We start from the raw sequence: 16,176 nt of genomic DNA, 5'->3' as shown, positions 1-16,176 counted from the left end.
TAACAACAAAAAAGGTTGAATCATGTCATCTGGACTTCGTTTTTTTTGTTAAAAAGAAACGTTTCGCCCCTCATCCAAGAGGCTTCGTCAGTCTGAGGCCTAGCCATCTGGTATTACCCAGAAGCCACCCTGACTCTTGTGTTTCAAGCCTGCCTCAGATACCCCTGAAGTCTGGCCTTTTCACTAATGGTTTCAAAAACACAAAGTTTGTTTTCTCAGTCATCCAGGTAAAACGAAGTCCAGATGACATGATTCAACCTTTTTTGTTGTTATATACCTGGATAACTGAGAAAACAAACTTTGTGTACCAGTTTATACCTTTTACAAATAAGTTTGTAACTATTTACTTTATGCTTTTATTATTTACTTTATTCTATATTTAACTACTATTACTTATAACATTAATTCTAATATTTACTTTATTCTTTTATCACTTTGACGAAGAGATTAATCCCTTAATCTCTAATGGGAGGAGTGGTGGCGCAGAGGTTAGAGAAGGTGGGCCTGTGATCGGAAGATCGCCGGTTCAAGCCCCAGTACAGACAACATCCAAAATGCGGGTGGAGTAGGTGAAGCGCCCACACCTGCCCCCACCCTCATTCGCCCCACTCTGGGCCCATGAGCAAGGCCCTTAACCCCCATCTGCTCCCTAAACAGGTCTCTCTTGAAAACGAGTTCTCGTGGCTCAATGAGACTACCTGGATAAATAAAGGCTAAATGAAAAAAAAATTTTTTTTAAAAATCTGATTGAGTCTTTTGGGAGAGGGGAGTAGCGAGGGATTGGGGGGATTGGCTAGGAAGTAAGACGGGGGGGTCTTTGAGGAAAATAGGTTGGGAACCACTGATCTAGACCCTTATCTCGCCACAATTTGAACACTGGGTCCTGATATGAAGGTGGGAAATCAGGGTTACTCCATACAGGGGCTAGCAAGGAGAAGTGATCCTTCAGTTTAAAATATGTCTTAATCTTGTTCCATGTACCAGTAATTAGTGTTCGGTGTTATACAATTGTTTTGGACCTCAATTTTCATCTTCTTATAGCTAACAAAGGGGCAACTTTTAGGTCACTCTTCGCCACAGGTGATGTTTACGTTAAATAAGCTTGGACAGGTCAGGGCTGAACCAGGGACTGAGACCTTTTATAATTCTGAGGGGTTTTAAGGGTGCGTGTTTGTTTAGAACATCAATGTCAATTTATTTATATAGCACATAAAAACAGCAAAAGCTGACCTAAGTGCTTAACAGTTAAGACAGATAAAAAGAGTAAAAAATGCATCTAGTGCCACTCAAAAACGTAAGAAAGTTAACGGTAAATACACAACAACAATAAAATCAGCTCAAAATTTGTTCACAGACTCTACGTGGATCAAATGCCAAGGAATACAGATGAGTCTTCAGCGAAGATTTACAAGTCTCAACAGTCTGAGCGGTCTTTAAATTCTCTGGTAAACTGTTCCACAGTTTTGGAGCAGCAACCGCAAACGACCGATCACCTCTGGATTTCAGTTTCAACGTCGGAGAATGAAGTTATGTACAACGACCAGGCATCGTCAATGTTAGGGATGAAACCAATTCTTTACCATTGTACAAGTGCCAGGTCTCGCAAAAAAGCCTGTTCATTAAAGTTTTGAGAATCTTCAGGTTTTGTTTTTGGCATTTAGCATGTGCAAAGTGCTCTCACTACCTGCATACCATTTTATGTTAAGAAGCCTTGACCTTTGAACCTTTAAACGTCTGTAGAAAAGTTTTGTTGAATTCTGTTTCTGCATAGAGAAAAATAAAAAAAAATCTGATTGGAAAACCATATTTTCATAAAGTAAATTAATTCTGATCAATTGCAAAGTAGGTTTTAGAGTAAAAAAAATAGGAACAATTGGAAAAAATATGAAAAACTACTTTGAAAATATTTGTATGAAATAAATATTAAACTACCATTTTAAATGTAAAATTTCATAAGTGCTGAATTCGTTGAACTTCTCTGAAGGCATTGACGACCCAAAGGGTTCCCCACTGTTAAAATAACACAAACCTGAATGCTCCCAGGTTTTCCAGTCAATTTTATACAAAACTATATGAAAACATTACTTTTAAACGTGTTACTAGTTTAACAGTTCAGGCTTGCTTTTTCTTTCCTTGTCAGAGACTAGAAACATTTCTACATCCGTCAGCTTATTGACAAAGATGAGCAACTTATTTTCTAACAAACCTGGGAAAGACGTAAAAACATGGGGTCCAGCTGAACCTGGCCTTCGATTCGGGGGGGGTATCGAGACCTCAAAGGCTCCTTAGAAGCGTTTCGTTTCAGCAGCACAGACGCACACACAGGTTCAAAGATGTACTGATGCTCACGACTCTGCATACACTGGGTCATTGCATCCTGCACAGGGACAAGTCAGAGAAGATGACTGAAAGAAATGCATCTCATTCTGAACCAACATCTTGAAAGAGGATTCATATAAACTTTTACACTTTGTGTCACAATACAAACACAAATTTCAATCAATTCTACAGGGAATTTATGTGATAAACCAACAAAAATTAGAACATATTTGAGCAGTAGAAAGAAAATGGTATGTTTTTTAAACATTTTTTTTACAAAGTGGTATGAAATATCTAAATATGTTCAACTTAGGCTGCATAAAACCAAAAGAAATAAAAAAATAAAAAAGTGGCCCTAACTCAAATCCAGTGCAACCATCTATCTTCACAAGTCACCAAAGAAGAAGAGTATACAGCCTCTATAAAATGTCAGAAAGTCTAGATACAGTTACAATATACTGACCTGAATCTGACTTGCAGGCAGCCTCCCAAGCATCTCACTCTCTGTATCCCAGTAGACACTGAAGTCTTTAATCTCCAGCTGCTTTTGCCGAACAAGCTTCTGTACCTTCAGAAAATAAAATATTACGATGTGATTACACACACACACACACACACACACACCTGTGTATACATGCACAAAAACACAAATGCACACATACTCACCCACAGATATACATGTGCAGACAAACAAATGCATATTAAAAAAACACCCATACATAAAATCCTACACAAATAAATGTATTATTTATCTTTAGATAACTGAAGTGCTTTCTCAGGAAAACCTGGCCTGATGCAGAGAGATGGCATCCATCTCACTTTGGGTGGAGCCCACTCTTCTCTCAAGAGACTTGTCAGACTTTGTTAGTGATCCAAATGATTTGACAATCCAAGGTTCTGTCCAGGAAGCAGAGTTGGTCTTCCACACCTCTCTGCTGCTTCTCCTCTTTTACCCACCCAAACCCTGATTGAAACAGTGCCAACTCACCCACAGCCCAAATAAAAAAAAATAAAAAAATCTATTCTAAATATATGAATACTGGTAATAAAATGTTATTAAAATAAACAGTTACCTTACCAGAACAAAATAATATTATTAAATGTGGATTATTAAACATCAGATCTCTTTCGTAGCTGTGGTTTCCTACATTTTAGTGTATTTTAATGGGTTGTTAAACTTTATCTACCTGCTTGTAAAAAAATATATACATTTTTGGTGGGGGGGACCCCCAAGCACCAGCCCGCGGACCCCCAGGAGTCCGGGGACCCCAGTTTGAGAACCACTGCTCCAAGCTAGCAGCGCCTAAAAAGCTAAAGGCAGTGCTCACGTCTTTTTATACACTGTAAACATGTTTTCAGTGTCTCTTACCCAGGTGGGGCGATAGTGCTCCGTCATTTTTTTGATGATTTAAGGGGAATAATTTCCACTTTTTAAAGAAATCAATATAAACCATGATGGCAAAAGCTAACAAAGCAAGATTTTCCTTACAGCACGAAAAACAAACAGAATGAGTGATTCTCTGACATAAGAAGTTTTATTATTACATGCTGTCATAAAAAACCCTTCCTACAAACCTATATTCTTGATGAAAAGAAATGTTTTCATTTGAATGTTTAAAGTATGTCCACTTACTGACTCGTTGGAGGGATTTTGAGCAGCTACGTTGTTGATACAAACACCGAAAGCAAACGGTGTCTCTGAGTTTGAAGCATCATCCTCAAATCGAAGGTGGACATTTTGAATCTTCAGCTGCACACATAGCAGAACAATCACAATTCAAACTCTGAATAAAACAGAAAATGAGATACTCTAGAAAGGTGGAGAGCAAATTCAGCTCAACAGCCTAAACAATCAATTTAACCTTAATTATTTGAGGCATAAACACCATATTATTTTTGCTATAAATGATTTAGTGAAAATTGAGATAATAAATATGATTGGGAAGAAAAAGCAGATGGTTAATTTATAAAATGACTAGAAAACAATTAGCTTATAATGAAGTGTCACGTAAAACAAGTGGTACACCGACATCACACACGAAAATGGAAATGAGTTCCTCACTTTTCATTTTATCATGCTCACAAGCATTAATAGACAGAGTACTTTCAATTCCCCCTCATTGCTTCACAACGGAGGACAAAAAGAGCAAACACCTGAATATCATAATCCTTAAGGTATGACTTACCTCAATGTTTTCTACAATCCTAGTGACGAGGGATGCAGTGACAGAATACCAGTATGGCTCGCCTCTCTGTTCACATTCATTCTGGAGGGGAAACATATACCAATATCTTGATTTACATGGGTGCACATCAGTTAAAAAAAAAATCATTAAGTGAATCAACACACAAAGAAAATTCAACATAACAAAAACAACTAAGTATAATAAGTTTGGGATCAATATCTGAAGAAATATCCTGATGTATGCTCAATGATCCAGGTAGATAAATCTAACAAGGTTAAGTCAGGTCCTCTGGACAGACTCTTCTTTGTTGATACGTTTTGTTTTTAATCCAAAAGGCTTTCATCTGTCTGAGGAGCTGCAACAAACTCAGTCTTATAAATGGTCCCTTCTCATAGTAGATCAACCAGTTTGTTGGTAACATCCAGAACTAGCTGTCCATCCATCCATCCATTTTCTTCCTCTTATCCGGGGTCAGGTCGCGGGGGTAGCAGCCTAAGTAGGGAGGCCCAGACTTCCCTCTCCCCAGCCACTTGGTCCAGCTCCTCCGGGGGAATCCCAATGCGCTCCCAGGCCAGCCGAGAAACATAATCCCTCCAGAGTGTCCTGGGTCTTCCTCTGGATCTCCTCCCGGTGGGACGTGTCCGGAACACCTCACCAGGGAGGTGTCCAGGAGGCATCCTAAACAGATGCCCGAGCCACCTCAACTGGCTCCTCTCGACGTGGAGAAGCAGTGGCTCTACTCTGAGTCCCTCCCGGATGATCGAGCTTCTCACCCTAACTCTAAGGGAGAGCCCAGACACCCTGCGGAGAAAACTCATTTTGGCCGCTTGTATCCATGATCTCGTTCTTTCAGTCACAACCCAAAGCTCATGACCATAGATGAGGGTAGGAACATAGATCAATCGGTAAATTGAGAGCTTCGCCTTTTGACTCAGCTCTCTTTTCACCATGACAGACCTGTACAGCGCCCGCTTCACTGCAGACGCTGCACCTATCCACCTGTCGATCTCTCACTCCATTTTCCCCTCATTCATGAACCAGACCCAGAGATACTTGAACTCCTCCACTTGGGGCAGGACCTCCTCCCTGAGGAGGTCCAGAACTAGCTGTTCACATGTAAAAGGACCATCAGCCCAACAATTGGTCATTAGTGCCCTGATGGCCACTTGCTATTCACAGGGGGCTGAGTGATACTAGCAATAAGAACATTGTAAGAGGGGGACAGCTGGACACGGAGGCCTCCACCCGTTTAATGATGGACAGTTTCTTTTCACAAAGATGGCCTCCTTTACTCCTCTCTCAAACCATCGTTCCTCTCCATCAAGGATGTGAACATCTTCATCCCTGAAAGAGTGACCGCTGGCTGCAGATGAGTATAAACCACAGAGTCCTGGCCTGATGATGTTGCGCTTCTGTGCTGGTCCATCCTTTTGGCCAGTAGCTGTTTAGTTTCCTCGATGTAAGACTGATCACCCTCCTGACACTGAACAGCATACACAATATTATTCTGTTTGTGCCGGGGACTGGATCTTTGGGATGGACCTCTCTGAAACTAAAACCACAACATACAGAATTTGAAGTATATAAATAAATATTTAAATATGCAACACTGGATCATTTCCCTCAATAAATAAATGACCAAGTATAATATTTTTGTCTCATTTGTTTAACTGGGTTCTCTTTTATTTACTTTTAGGACTTTAGTGAAAATTTGATGAAGTTTTAGGTCAAATTTATGAAGAAATATAGAAAATTCTCAAGGTTTCACAAACTTTCAAGCACCACTGTACATACTGATACTTACAGATACTCATTTGCTTATATTCATAATACACACATATACATACCTATATACACACACATTCACAAATATTAATATAAACACATACTGTATAAACATCTATAGATACATACATACATCTATATTAATACAGATATAGATACAGTTTTTGTTTTTTAACATTTTTTTAACCTGACAGTGTGATGCCAATCTAGGGCTAACACAGAACATACTTTGAATTTGTCTTCGAGAGCCTGGAGGAAGACTTTTTTGCGTTCCTTCTCCTCCTCGCTCTCCTTCTCTCCATCATACTCCTGCAGCTGGGTGGGGCCAACGATGAGGTTGAGCTGGGACATGGCAATGACCCATGGGTCACTGTGGGGTCGGTAGAAAGGGATCTGTAGGCTGATCTTTCCAATGAAGCCTAAAGAGATGCAACACATTTTATGGATAATGATAATATAGATTAGAAAGTAGCTTCAGCTGATTTGGACCAGAGTGATGTCACCAGTATATAACGGCCCAAGAAGTTTCATAGAGTAAAAACATTTAACTCGATACACAAGTAATTCAAGTTAAATTTGTTTCTGTTTTTGACTGGTAGCCAGAGGAAATATTTCAGTAGGGGAGAAATATAAACAAATTTCTTTCTAAAAAGATTATTAGTCTTTAAAGTTGTTGGTGCAAGTAGTTAAAATTATACTTTGCTTTTGGACTCCAGAGACAGAGCCCTGTTTAAGTCAGTGTTTTTACCTGCTTTGACTTCAAATGGCAGGTCAAAGTCTCGAAGAGCATCTTTCCTCAGAGGCAAATTTTCCAGCTCCACTGCACCTGAAGGGGTAAGAACAATCTTCATTCAATAGGATCATAAACTGTACATACAAGTTTTGGACTCTTGTGCATCTTGTTGGTGCTGAAGTCCTGTTTAAAATCTCGTCAATCTTGTCACCTTTGGTTACTCACAGTCAGTTAAACTTGTGAAAAAAAGTGTTTTGTTTTTGCAAAAGATGTCACAACACCTGGCAAACTTTATATAATACATATAACATGTGTAACATATAACATAACACAGTTCATACCATACCATACCACTTTATTTATAAAGCACTTAAAACAGCTACAAAGCCAACCAAAGTGCTGTACAGACAAAACAACAGGTAACACACAAAGCAAAATACAAAATGAGGTAAATCAGAATATAGACATAAAAACAATGCAGATAATGACGACAAACCAGTGTGGAGCATACAGGATCAAAACACAGATCATCTGGTGTTGAAAGCTACTGAATAGTAGCCACTCCTAGAGGTTGTTCTTTCAGTTGATCATTTTGTATTTCAGACATGCCTCAGAATCTTCCATCCTTCAGGCATTAACAAACAATGAATATGAAAGAAAACAATCTATACGCCAATGTCCCCCATCTCTGAGACATTTCAATAGTGCATGTTTCTAGTTTTGGAGATGTGTGTTTCTGGACTGGAAGGAATGCAAGTAACTCAATGTTTTGGGTGCAAGACATCCAAGTGGGTAGGAGTTAGACTGTGTAGAAGAACAGAGTGAGTTTTGGGGTTTTTTCTTGTCCGAGGTGCCACAAAGTGACGAATCCTGGGGAGTGGAGGGAGCAGTTTTATATCCCACCAGGTGCAATGACGGAGCCTAGGGGTTACTAATGGTGGCCTTTCTTACAACTAGATGCAGCCACACACAAAAATGGAAGTTGGTACATTGTTTACTTTCAATGTTATCCAAATCATCAGGTTGACAACTATACACATATTTTGACATAGCAACCCAATTTTTTAAATAAACCTTTCTTACGCCTAGATGCAGCCACACACCAAAGTAGAAGTTTGTACCTCAATATTTTAAAAGTTATTATTCTCACAACATACATAGATGGTATTTCCAAATCTACCTTTTCTCTCAGCAATGGGGTCCAAAGAACAAGGTGCGTCTTTTATGCAGTACATATAAACATCTAGTTTCAGCTACATATAAAACAATAGCAAAAGGGAATTAATGAAAGGGAAATCCTACAGAGTAAGCAAAAAAAAGTATTTTTTAATAAATAGAAACATTAGCAGTTACCTTTGAGAAGTGCCACGGAGAGCTGATCCGTGTTCAGATTGCTGACATATTTTCCCAGATACGTGTTCAGCACCCAGGCAACAAGGCTCTCCAACATCCTGCTCACTCGGAGACGAGGAGAGCACAGGAAATGGGCTCAGGGAACAGCTTCACCCTCTCAGTGGAGACATGTTCTGCCCAACAAACACAGGTCACATTTATTTTATACCATGATGTTATTATGATAGTAAATTACTAACAAAATTGACAGCCTGTACTCAGATATTCATTTCTGATGTCCCATGTGGGAGAGCAGACAGTGCCAAATTAACAGAATTCATTCTAAAATGTAGGGCTGGGAACAGTGTTCTGTGCTAAAAAGACACCACCTTTTATTTTGTATGAACATCCTAAATGCAATCTTTTTTTTAACCATATCATAGCCCTCCTCTAATCTGACCACAAGCATGAAAGCCTTAACATTTTGACAAATCGCACGCTTTTATCTGGGCTGCAGATCCAACAAGCGGTGCACCGATATATCACCCGTCATTGAAGGATTTGATTAGTGAATGTTTGTAGATTTGAATTTGAGTGTTTAACTGGACTGGAATTGAACAGGGAATGAAAGTAAGCCTTAATATGTTTGGTAAAGATATTCAATGGAGTAGAAGTGACACAGTGTAGGTTCTCAGGTTTTAATTTTGGCCTCCTTTTGTAAGTGGATTTGACACCCCTGGTGTAGAAGAACAGAGAGAGGGTTTTGTTTTTTCCCTATGAGTCAGCGTAGAGCAGGGGTGTGCCCTCGAGGCCTGGCGTTTGACACCTGTGGCATAGAGTGATAGACTCTGGTGAGTGGAGGGAGTCATTTTATCCACCACCAGGTGCAATGGAGGAGCCAGAGGGTGGCCAATGGTGGCCTTGGTCACTATAGATTAATCTTTGGTCACACCAAGGACCACCCCAAACATTTGAGGAAATTATACTTTTTTTTAAGAACTTAAGATATTTATTAAATTTTTAATAGCAACAAAGCATTTCGCACAGTCTATGCATCACACATAAATATAAGTTTGAGCACAATACAGATTTTCAATAAACATCTCAGCATAACATTTTACAGTTCCATTTGGTTTTAACATCACCAAACGACCTGAAAGGAAAGGTCTACCTTGGGTGACAGAGCTAAAGTGTCCCCAACTAATCCCCAAACTTGTACTTTTACATGACTAGGGCTTCTGCAAGTCCCCATGGTACTTTAAAAGTAATTTTTTTAAGTATTAATAGATATGTTATCTTTTTCTATTTGGTATAGTTCCCTTACTTTTTGGATCCAATTGTTGTAAGAGGGTGGCTCTAATTGCATCCACTTAATTTCAGGGCTGCTGTAAAAAGAACATTTAAAATCTATCTTATCTTATATAATTTAGTCCTTCCTTGCACACCTGCTGGCATAATACAGAGTAATGTGACTGTTACATCCTTTATCTAACGAGGTGAGTCAGGTCCTCAGAACAAATTCTTCTTGGTTGAAACGTTGCGTCTTTTATACAAAAGACATCTTCAGTCTGAGGAGCTGCAACAAACTCAAGTCTTATAAATAGCCCCTTCTCATAGTGGATCAACCAGTGTGGTGGTGACGGACAAAACTAGCTGTTCACATGCATGTGAACAACTTCTGCAAATATTTGTTACTTCTCTTGATTTTATAATGGTTTTATGACCCAATTTAACGTTTGAACTATATTTGAGGACTGCGATTTTTTAAGTCTAAAGGCCAAGAGTTGCTAGCTCTATTTCCACTTGCGTAATACAGTTGTTTGGCACAGCAAAGGTTTCCCTTCAATCTTTTCTGACAGCAGACTTGAAGCTCTCTGCAGGTTATATAAATAATTTAAGATGCTGAGTGCACTTCCTTGTTTATGTTCATGTTCAGGTTCTGATTCTATCCTCTGTTCTTTCTGTTTGGCTGCCTTTTGTCTTTTTTTGTTTTGTGTTTGGTTGTTTTTGCAGTTGCATAAGAAATGATGCTGCCTCTTAAACTGGCCTTTGCACAATCCCACAACATGCTAGGAGATGTTTCAGGTGTTTTGTTTGTCCAAGTAATTCTTAAATTCTGTTTTAACAAAAGAAATGAAATCCTTGAGAAGAGAGGCATTAAGTCTCCGTTGCTTAAAGGATGATGTCAAGCCTACATTCCACCACAGAACAACAGGTGAATGATCAGAGATTGTAATGGGGAATATTGTGATGTCTTCAATTCTGTGTAGTTCAGCTTTGGCAGCAAAAAAGTAATCAAACTGTGAATAAGATGCATGTGGGTTCAAGTAAAAAGTAATTTTCTCTCCTTTGGGAATTTGTATAGCTACACATCCACCAAACCAGCTTCTACAGATAGGACGTTTAATTTTACCCATTCTGGAGATGGGGGTTTGAGAAGGAGGTTGCCTATCTAAATTTGACATTACACAATTAAAACACTCTTCCTTGGTCATTGTTCAAACAGTCAGTCACATATGGTGAAGGTCTAATTAGTACTGACCACAGCAGGGTTTTTTCCTTTGCAGAGAAGCAAAGATTTCAGACAAACAATGCATTTCATTGAGGACAGCAAAGATAACATTACTAACACGGATATATATTTACCTCTATGTTACATTTATTGTTCTGGCTAAAGTTTTACAAGGCAATAGCCTATGCTAAATTTTCTAAATGTTAGATGGCTAACTTGAGAGGCATGTAGCTAATGACAAGTGGGTTGGAGGATTGAAGAAATTTTATAATTGTTGATTTTTTAAATTTTACAGATCAGTTAAAATAATCTTCCCATGCTCTGTTCAGCAAAATACGCTGTGCACAGTATTGTTCCGTGCTTCAGCTGTGCAGAAAGAGAAAGTGAAACTAGGCCTGTCACGATAACAAATTTTGCTGGGCGATTAATTGTCTCAGAAATTATTGCGATAAACTGTAACATTGTTTGAAATTTGACAATGAAATGTTGGTTAATTAGTTTTGCGTGTAGTACTGTTTCTGACCACCAGATGGCAGTATAAGACTGTCTAAACCAAAGGACGGATAGTGAGGGATTGAGCAGCGTGTCACTAAGAAAAATGGAATGGAGGCCCCTTGACGTGACATGGGCTATCTCTCTTTCCTTTTCTTCGGTTCTCCAAATGGCGGACGCTCTGTGTGATTTGAGCTCTTTAGCATAGCATTTTTCACACAAAGATTTTAATTTAAAAAAAAAAATTTAATCGGTAAACAAGTTCTCGGCTTCTTTTTGCAGAGAAAAATGACATTTTACACAAAGGCACGGGTTTCAACCGTGAATTTTGGAGCTCTGACAAGACAGGTTTTAGCTAAGCTAAGCTTCCACTGTTAACTTAGCTCGTAGCTGCTTTTAACGATCCAAAAACGCAATTTTGGACAGTTAAAACAGATTTTAAAGAAAAGAGCACAAAGAGAAAGGGAGGGGTCAGTGAAGCGCACCGGAGTTGAGTCTTTTGTCATCCAGTGTCTTCAGTAGAAAGAGCGAAAGACGAAGAAACGATAAAGCCGATAAATGAAAATGAGGTCAATAATTTTCATTTATCATGTGATTAATTGATTTATTGTTTATTGCAACAGGCCTAAGTGAAACTTAAAGTGAATGGTCATGACTTGAAAGTAGTCCGCATGCGGCCTCTGCTGGATAGGGCCCCTAAAATATCAAACTTGCCAATATATCAGCCAGGCTCTAATTGTTAGGAACTTGTGTTGGAGGCAGTGCCAGCCAGCTGACAGATACCGCCAATCATTTGAGTAAAGTAAATGTTGAAAAGTAAAATGGTGAAATATAAAAGAAAATACTAATGCACTAATGCAAGCTTGGCAAAACTGAGATTCAAATGCTTTGTTGTTTTAAGTTTTATTAGATCCTCAGGGAGCAGGAGGATCAGAATGCAAAAATCAGCATTTATTAAAAGTGCATGTTACTAACATAGTGCAAGGTAATGGGTTTAAGTCCCTATAATAAACAGCAACAAACACAGCCACACGGATTGGCTGTGTACAATCACCAATGAAAAGAAGACGTATATAAAGAAATAGTGTGTTTAGACTTCTGCAGATATACAGAAATGTAAACACTTGAATGATGTGGGAAATCTACAAAATATATCAATACAAAATGTGAACATGACAAAATTTGAGCTGTAACTTGTAATATAATACAGGGGTTCAATGGATACAAGAGTATTAAATGTGTTTTCATGAGACAGACTACATTAGAAAAGTAAAATAGCTTATTTTACAGTTAGTGGTTGAAAAGTTAAAAAATTTAAAACATAATATTCCAATATAAAAAAAGTACCCAGTTTTTCCAAGTTGATCTTTAAGTGAAAGTTCGCATTTCAATTTCAGTGGCTATAGCGGGGACAGTAAAGGCCAAGGGGCCATGGACTATATCAAGTTGATGTAGTCCATGGCCTTTACGGGGGTCCCAAAACTCCTTAGTTCTCTTTCTATACGATTCTGAATCTTGCTGGGCAATTCAAAACACGTCACTTCATCCTCATAAGGCTCTCCGTATTTCTGTGAAAGTGGCGCGTGCTTTGGCAACATTGGTAGTGTAATCTGGAAAAATTGTGATTCTTTTAACATTGTAGATAAGTGGGGTTTAAGCCTTGGCTCTTAAAACGTCAGCGGTATCTCCATCATAGCACAGCTTGGCAATAATGATGCAGCATCTATCTCTATCTTCCGGTTTCTTAGGTGCAAGTTTTCAGTGAGAACGGTCAACTTTTACATCCCGGTCCATCCGCACAGCTTCTTTGATAATTTCTGAGACATCATTAGGGCTAAAAGTTACTCATCAACACCGACTATACAGATATTTCCGCGCTTCATCCTCCCTTCCAAGTAGGAGTGCTCTGATAAATCGGCCCTGATTTCCTTAATTTTGGGAAATCGGCCGATACGTGCACGAGAAACCGATTTTACCTATTTCTTTTATCTTAACAACAATTGTCTGAACTTCATTAAAATTTCAGAGCACTACCTCATGGCCAGTTAAACAAGTTTGTATTGTTTCTAGGATATTGTTCAAGGGTATGTTTTTCAATAAAATAATATGGGAAAATTGAAGGTGCATTGCGACCTTATAACACCTGACAGTGTTGCTTATAAAACAAAATTGGTGATCGGCCAGAAAACTGCAATCGGTGCACCCCTACTCCAAGTCTGCATAGCTGTCCCGTAGTTTCACCAGCTCACTCTGGAGTTCATTCATAGTTGTCTGCAATGTATTTACCTCATCAGACCATGCTGACAATCCACCTTTCATGTCCTCAATGTACATCTCCATAAAGGTGATTTCTGCTCGTATTGCAGCGGCATTGCCGGCTATTATGGCCCTCACTGCATTAATGTCAGACCTGAGAGTACCGTGATGAACTCTTCTGACATTGCACTTCACATTTGCCCTGTTTTTATTTGTTTCATCTTGTAAAAGCACTTTGGTCAAAGCAAGGCATTGTTGGAAGGTGCTATGTAAATACATTTTATTATTATTATTACATTTTCTCTCTTATAATTTTGGAAATTTCTCCTTGTATAGAGGCTAAAATGTCTATCTAGCTCTGAAATATCTATCTTTACTTCATGTTGGCTTGCTAGTGCCCCTAGAAATTATACTTTTAAGCAAGATAAAAACTAGAAAGCACAGTTTTCTCAAATGATAGGGGTGGCCAGTTTACGTATAAGTACTGTATACGGTGGCAGCCATCTCGGATTTTGACATGGCAACCCTGTTTTCTAGGGGTGCACTGATAAATCAGCCCCGATTTCCTTAATTTGGGGAAATCGGCCGATACTTGCATGAGAAACTGATTTTACCTATTTTTTTAGTTTTAACAACAATTGTCTGAACTTCATTTATATTTCAGAGCACTACCTTACGGCCAGTTAAAACAAGTCTGTATTGTTTCTAGGGTATTATTCAAGGGTATATTTTTCCAATAAATTAATACTGACAGAGGGTATTTCAAATTAGCAATGCTTTGGTTGTTCACCTGCAGGCATTCCCCTTTGACATCACTTCCTGTTACTGTGCATAAGAATATCTCAGTTTTACCTCAGCAGTGTAGAATTTTTAACGCAATACGATAATAATGTTATAACATTATAAATCTTTCCAAGAAGGCATTCATATTTATTACAAAAATTTGACGTCATAGACATTTTAACGTTCTGCCCTTACCTTTGAGCAATAATAGCAGCTAACCATAAATGATAAAAGTAAACTAAAGCAACAGTCATTGATTCAACCGGTACATCGCTGTCCGGGATTTTTAATATAGCCAGTGCAAAATAAATGCCAGATCATTTAAGATATTCAAAGTTTTATATCACATGAGCACACTGATTGGATTAAGCTTGAAAGTTGAAAAGCAGCAGTGAAGGTTCTGACTTACCGCCAGTGACGACAGTCGTCTTATCGACCGGGTTCCAAGTCTGTCCAGACGAGGCTAACGCTACTGATAGCTGCCAATCATGTCTCATCAACCCGCCTCTGGCGAGATAAACACAGTGCCGACTGGCCTGAACTGCGTCAGCTGTCACTAATAACTACACAATATTTAGTGACTCAAAGGAGAGGCAGTGTTAAAAACAATTAAACTTTACAGCACACAACTCTACGAGTTTGCTGACAGATCGGACAGGACAAGGTTGTGGTCCAGTTAGCAAGCTGCTTAGCTAAAATTAGCATGCGTGTCAGAGCTTTAGGTCAAAAGCAGTATATCAATGTCTGCGTGGGTGAAACTTTGACAAACTCAACCGACTTAATTCTTACGAACAGAAAAAAAAACTCTCTAAATCCAAGGACGACTGCTTTTATCCAGTTAAGAGTGTCAACGCTTCACACTTCCGAGTATCATAGTATCAACAAATACTTCCTGTCACGTGAGAAAAACAACCATTCAGCTTGTGCTGCATTCAGGGCTCAATGTAAATTTCTATGTCTGGGTTCGTGCAGCGCTTGGTACGCTGATCACTGAGGGGTGCAAGATATTCAAGTGAGTAGGAGTTACAATGGAGGAAGGATTTTTTTTGTAGTAGTAGTTTTTTTTTTTTTTTGTCTGACAAAATGAAAAAAAAAAACTACTACTGCAAAAAAATCCCATTAAGCAATGTCAATGACAGAAAATGGAGGATTTAACCTACGTGCAGTCACTTTCATACGAACGTGTACACTTCCTGTTTATCACTGTATTTATCCAGACTCTGTTAAGGTATGGGAAATAGAATAAACTGTATCCACCTTCTAAACACTCAGGATAACGCTGTCTGAATTACATTTCTCCGACAAAGTTTAACCATTTATTTCTGATGATTTTTCACGAAATCCCTCTGGGATCGCAAAGTGTTCATAATGAAAAACCCCGACAATGTTGTCAGAGGATAAGGAGGTGCAGCTCCTGCAGGTAAGGGGCGTTTACCTTCGGGACAAATTGAGATCGCTGATTGGTCAGTTTCTGACGAGCCTACTGGATTGATTGACAGGTGGCAGCGAGAATCAGACTCGTACAAAAAAAGAAAAAGATTTTACTGGCTCGTTTAAGGGTGTCATTTATTCCATATTTAGCTCAAATTTATTAAATAGTTCAGTGAATCTAAGATTTGAGAACTGAGTTTCCTTACAAAATCCTAATGATTGTTTCGTTACAGTGGTGCTGAGTTCAAATTAATGGATGTCTGAGCACCTACAAAAAGGCTAAAATCTCCACTGGAAGGATTTGTTCGGATTAGCTTTGTAAAGATATAGTAGATGCACCTACTTCT

The 16,176-nt window shown here is 38.8% G+C and overlaps 1 protein-coding gene across 1 annotated transcript in view; it reads right to left on the bottom strand.

The window, feature by feature from the left end:
- Nucleotides 1-15,080, bottom strand: part of vps13d (vacuolar protein sorting 13 homolog D) — a 125,804-nt gene extending 110,724 nt beyond the window's left edge. Inside the window, exons 1-8 of the mRNA XM_037684802.1 lie at nucleotides 14,808-15,080; nucleotides 8,377-8,549; nucleotides 7,039-7,116; nucleotides 6,519-6,709; nucleotides 4,506-4,586; nucleotides 3,953-4,069; nucleotides 2,783-2,887; nucleotides 2,207-2,377 (exon numbers count right to left, since the gene is read on the bottom strand). Coding sequence (XP_037540730.1) covers nucleotides 2,207-2,377; nucleotides 2,783-2,887; nucleotides 3,953-4,069; nucleotides 4,506-4,586; nucleotides 6,519-6,709; nucleotides 7,039-7,116; nucleotides 8,377-8,473 — 840 coding nt within the window. The 5' untranslated portion in view covers nucleotides 8,474-8,549; nucleotides 14,808-15,080. The remainder of the gene's footprint in view (nucleotides 1-2,206; nucleotides 2,378-2,782; nucleotides 2,888-3,952; nucleotides 4,070-4,505; nucleotides 4,587-6,518; nucleotides 6,710-7,038; nucleotides 7,117-8,376; nucleotides 8,550-14,807) is intronic.
- Nucleotides 15,081-16,176: the final 1,096 nt, after the last annotated feature.

Source organism: Nematolebias whitei, chromosome 11 (assembly GCF_014905685.2).
Source record: "Nematolebias whitei isolate Nwh7 chromosome 11, NemWhi1, whole genome shotgun sequence".
NCBI classification, from domain to species: domain Eukaryota; kingdom Metazoa; phylum Chordata; class Actinopteri; order Cyprinodontiformes; family Rivulidae; genus Nematolebias; species Nematolebias whitei.
This window is presented reverse-complemented; position numbering and strand designations above follow the sequence as displayed.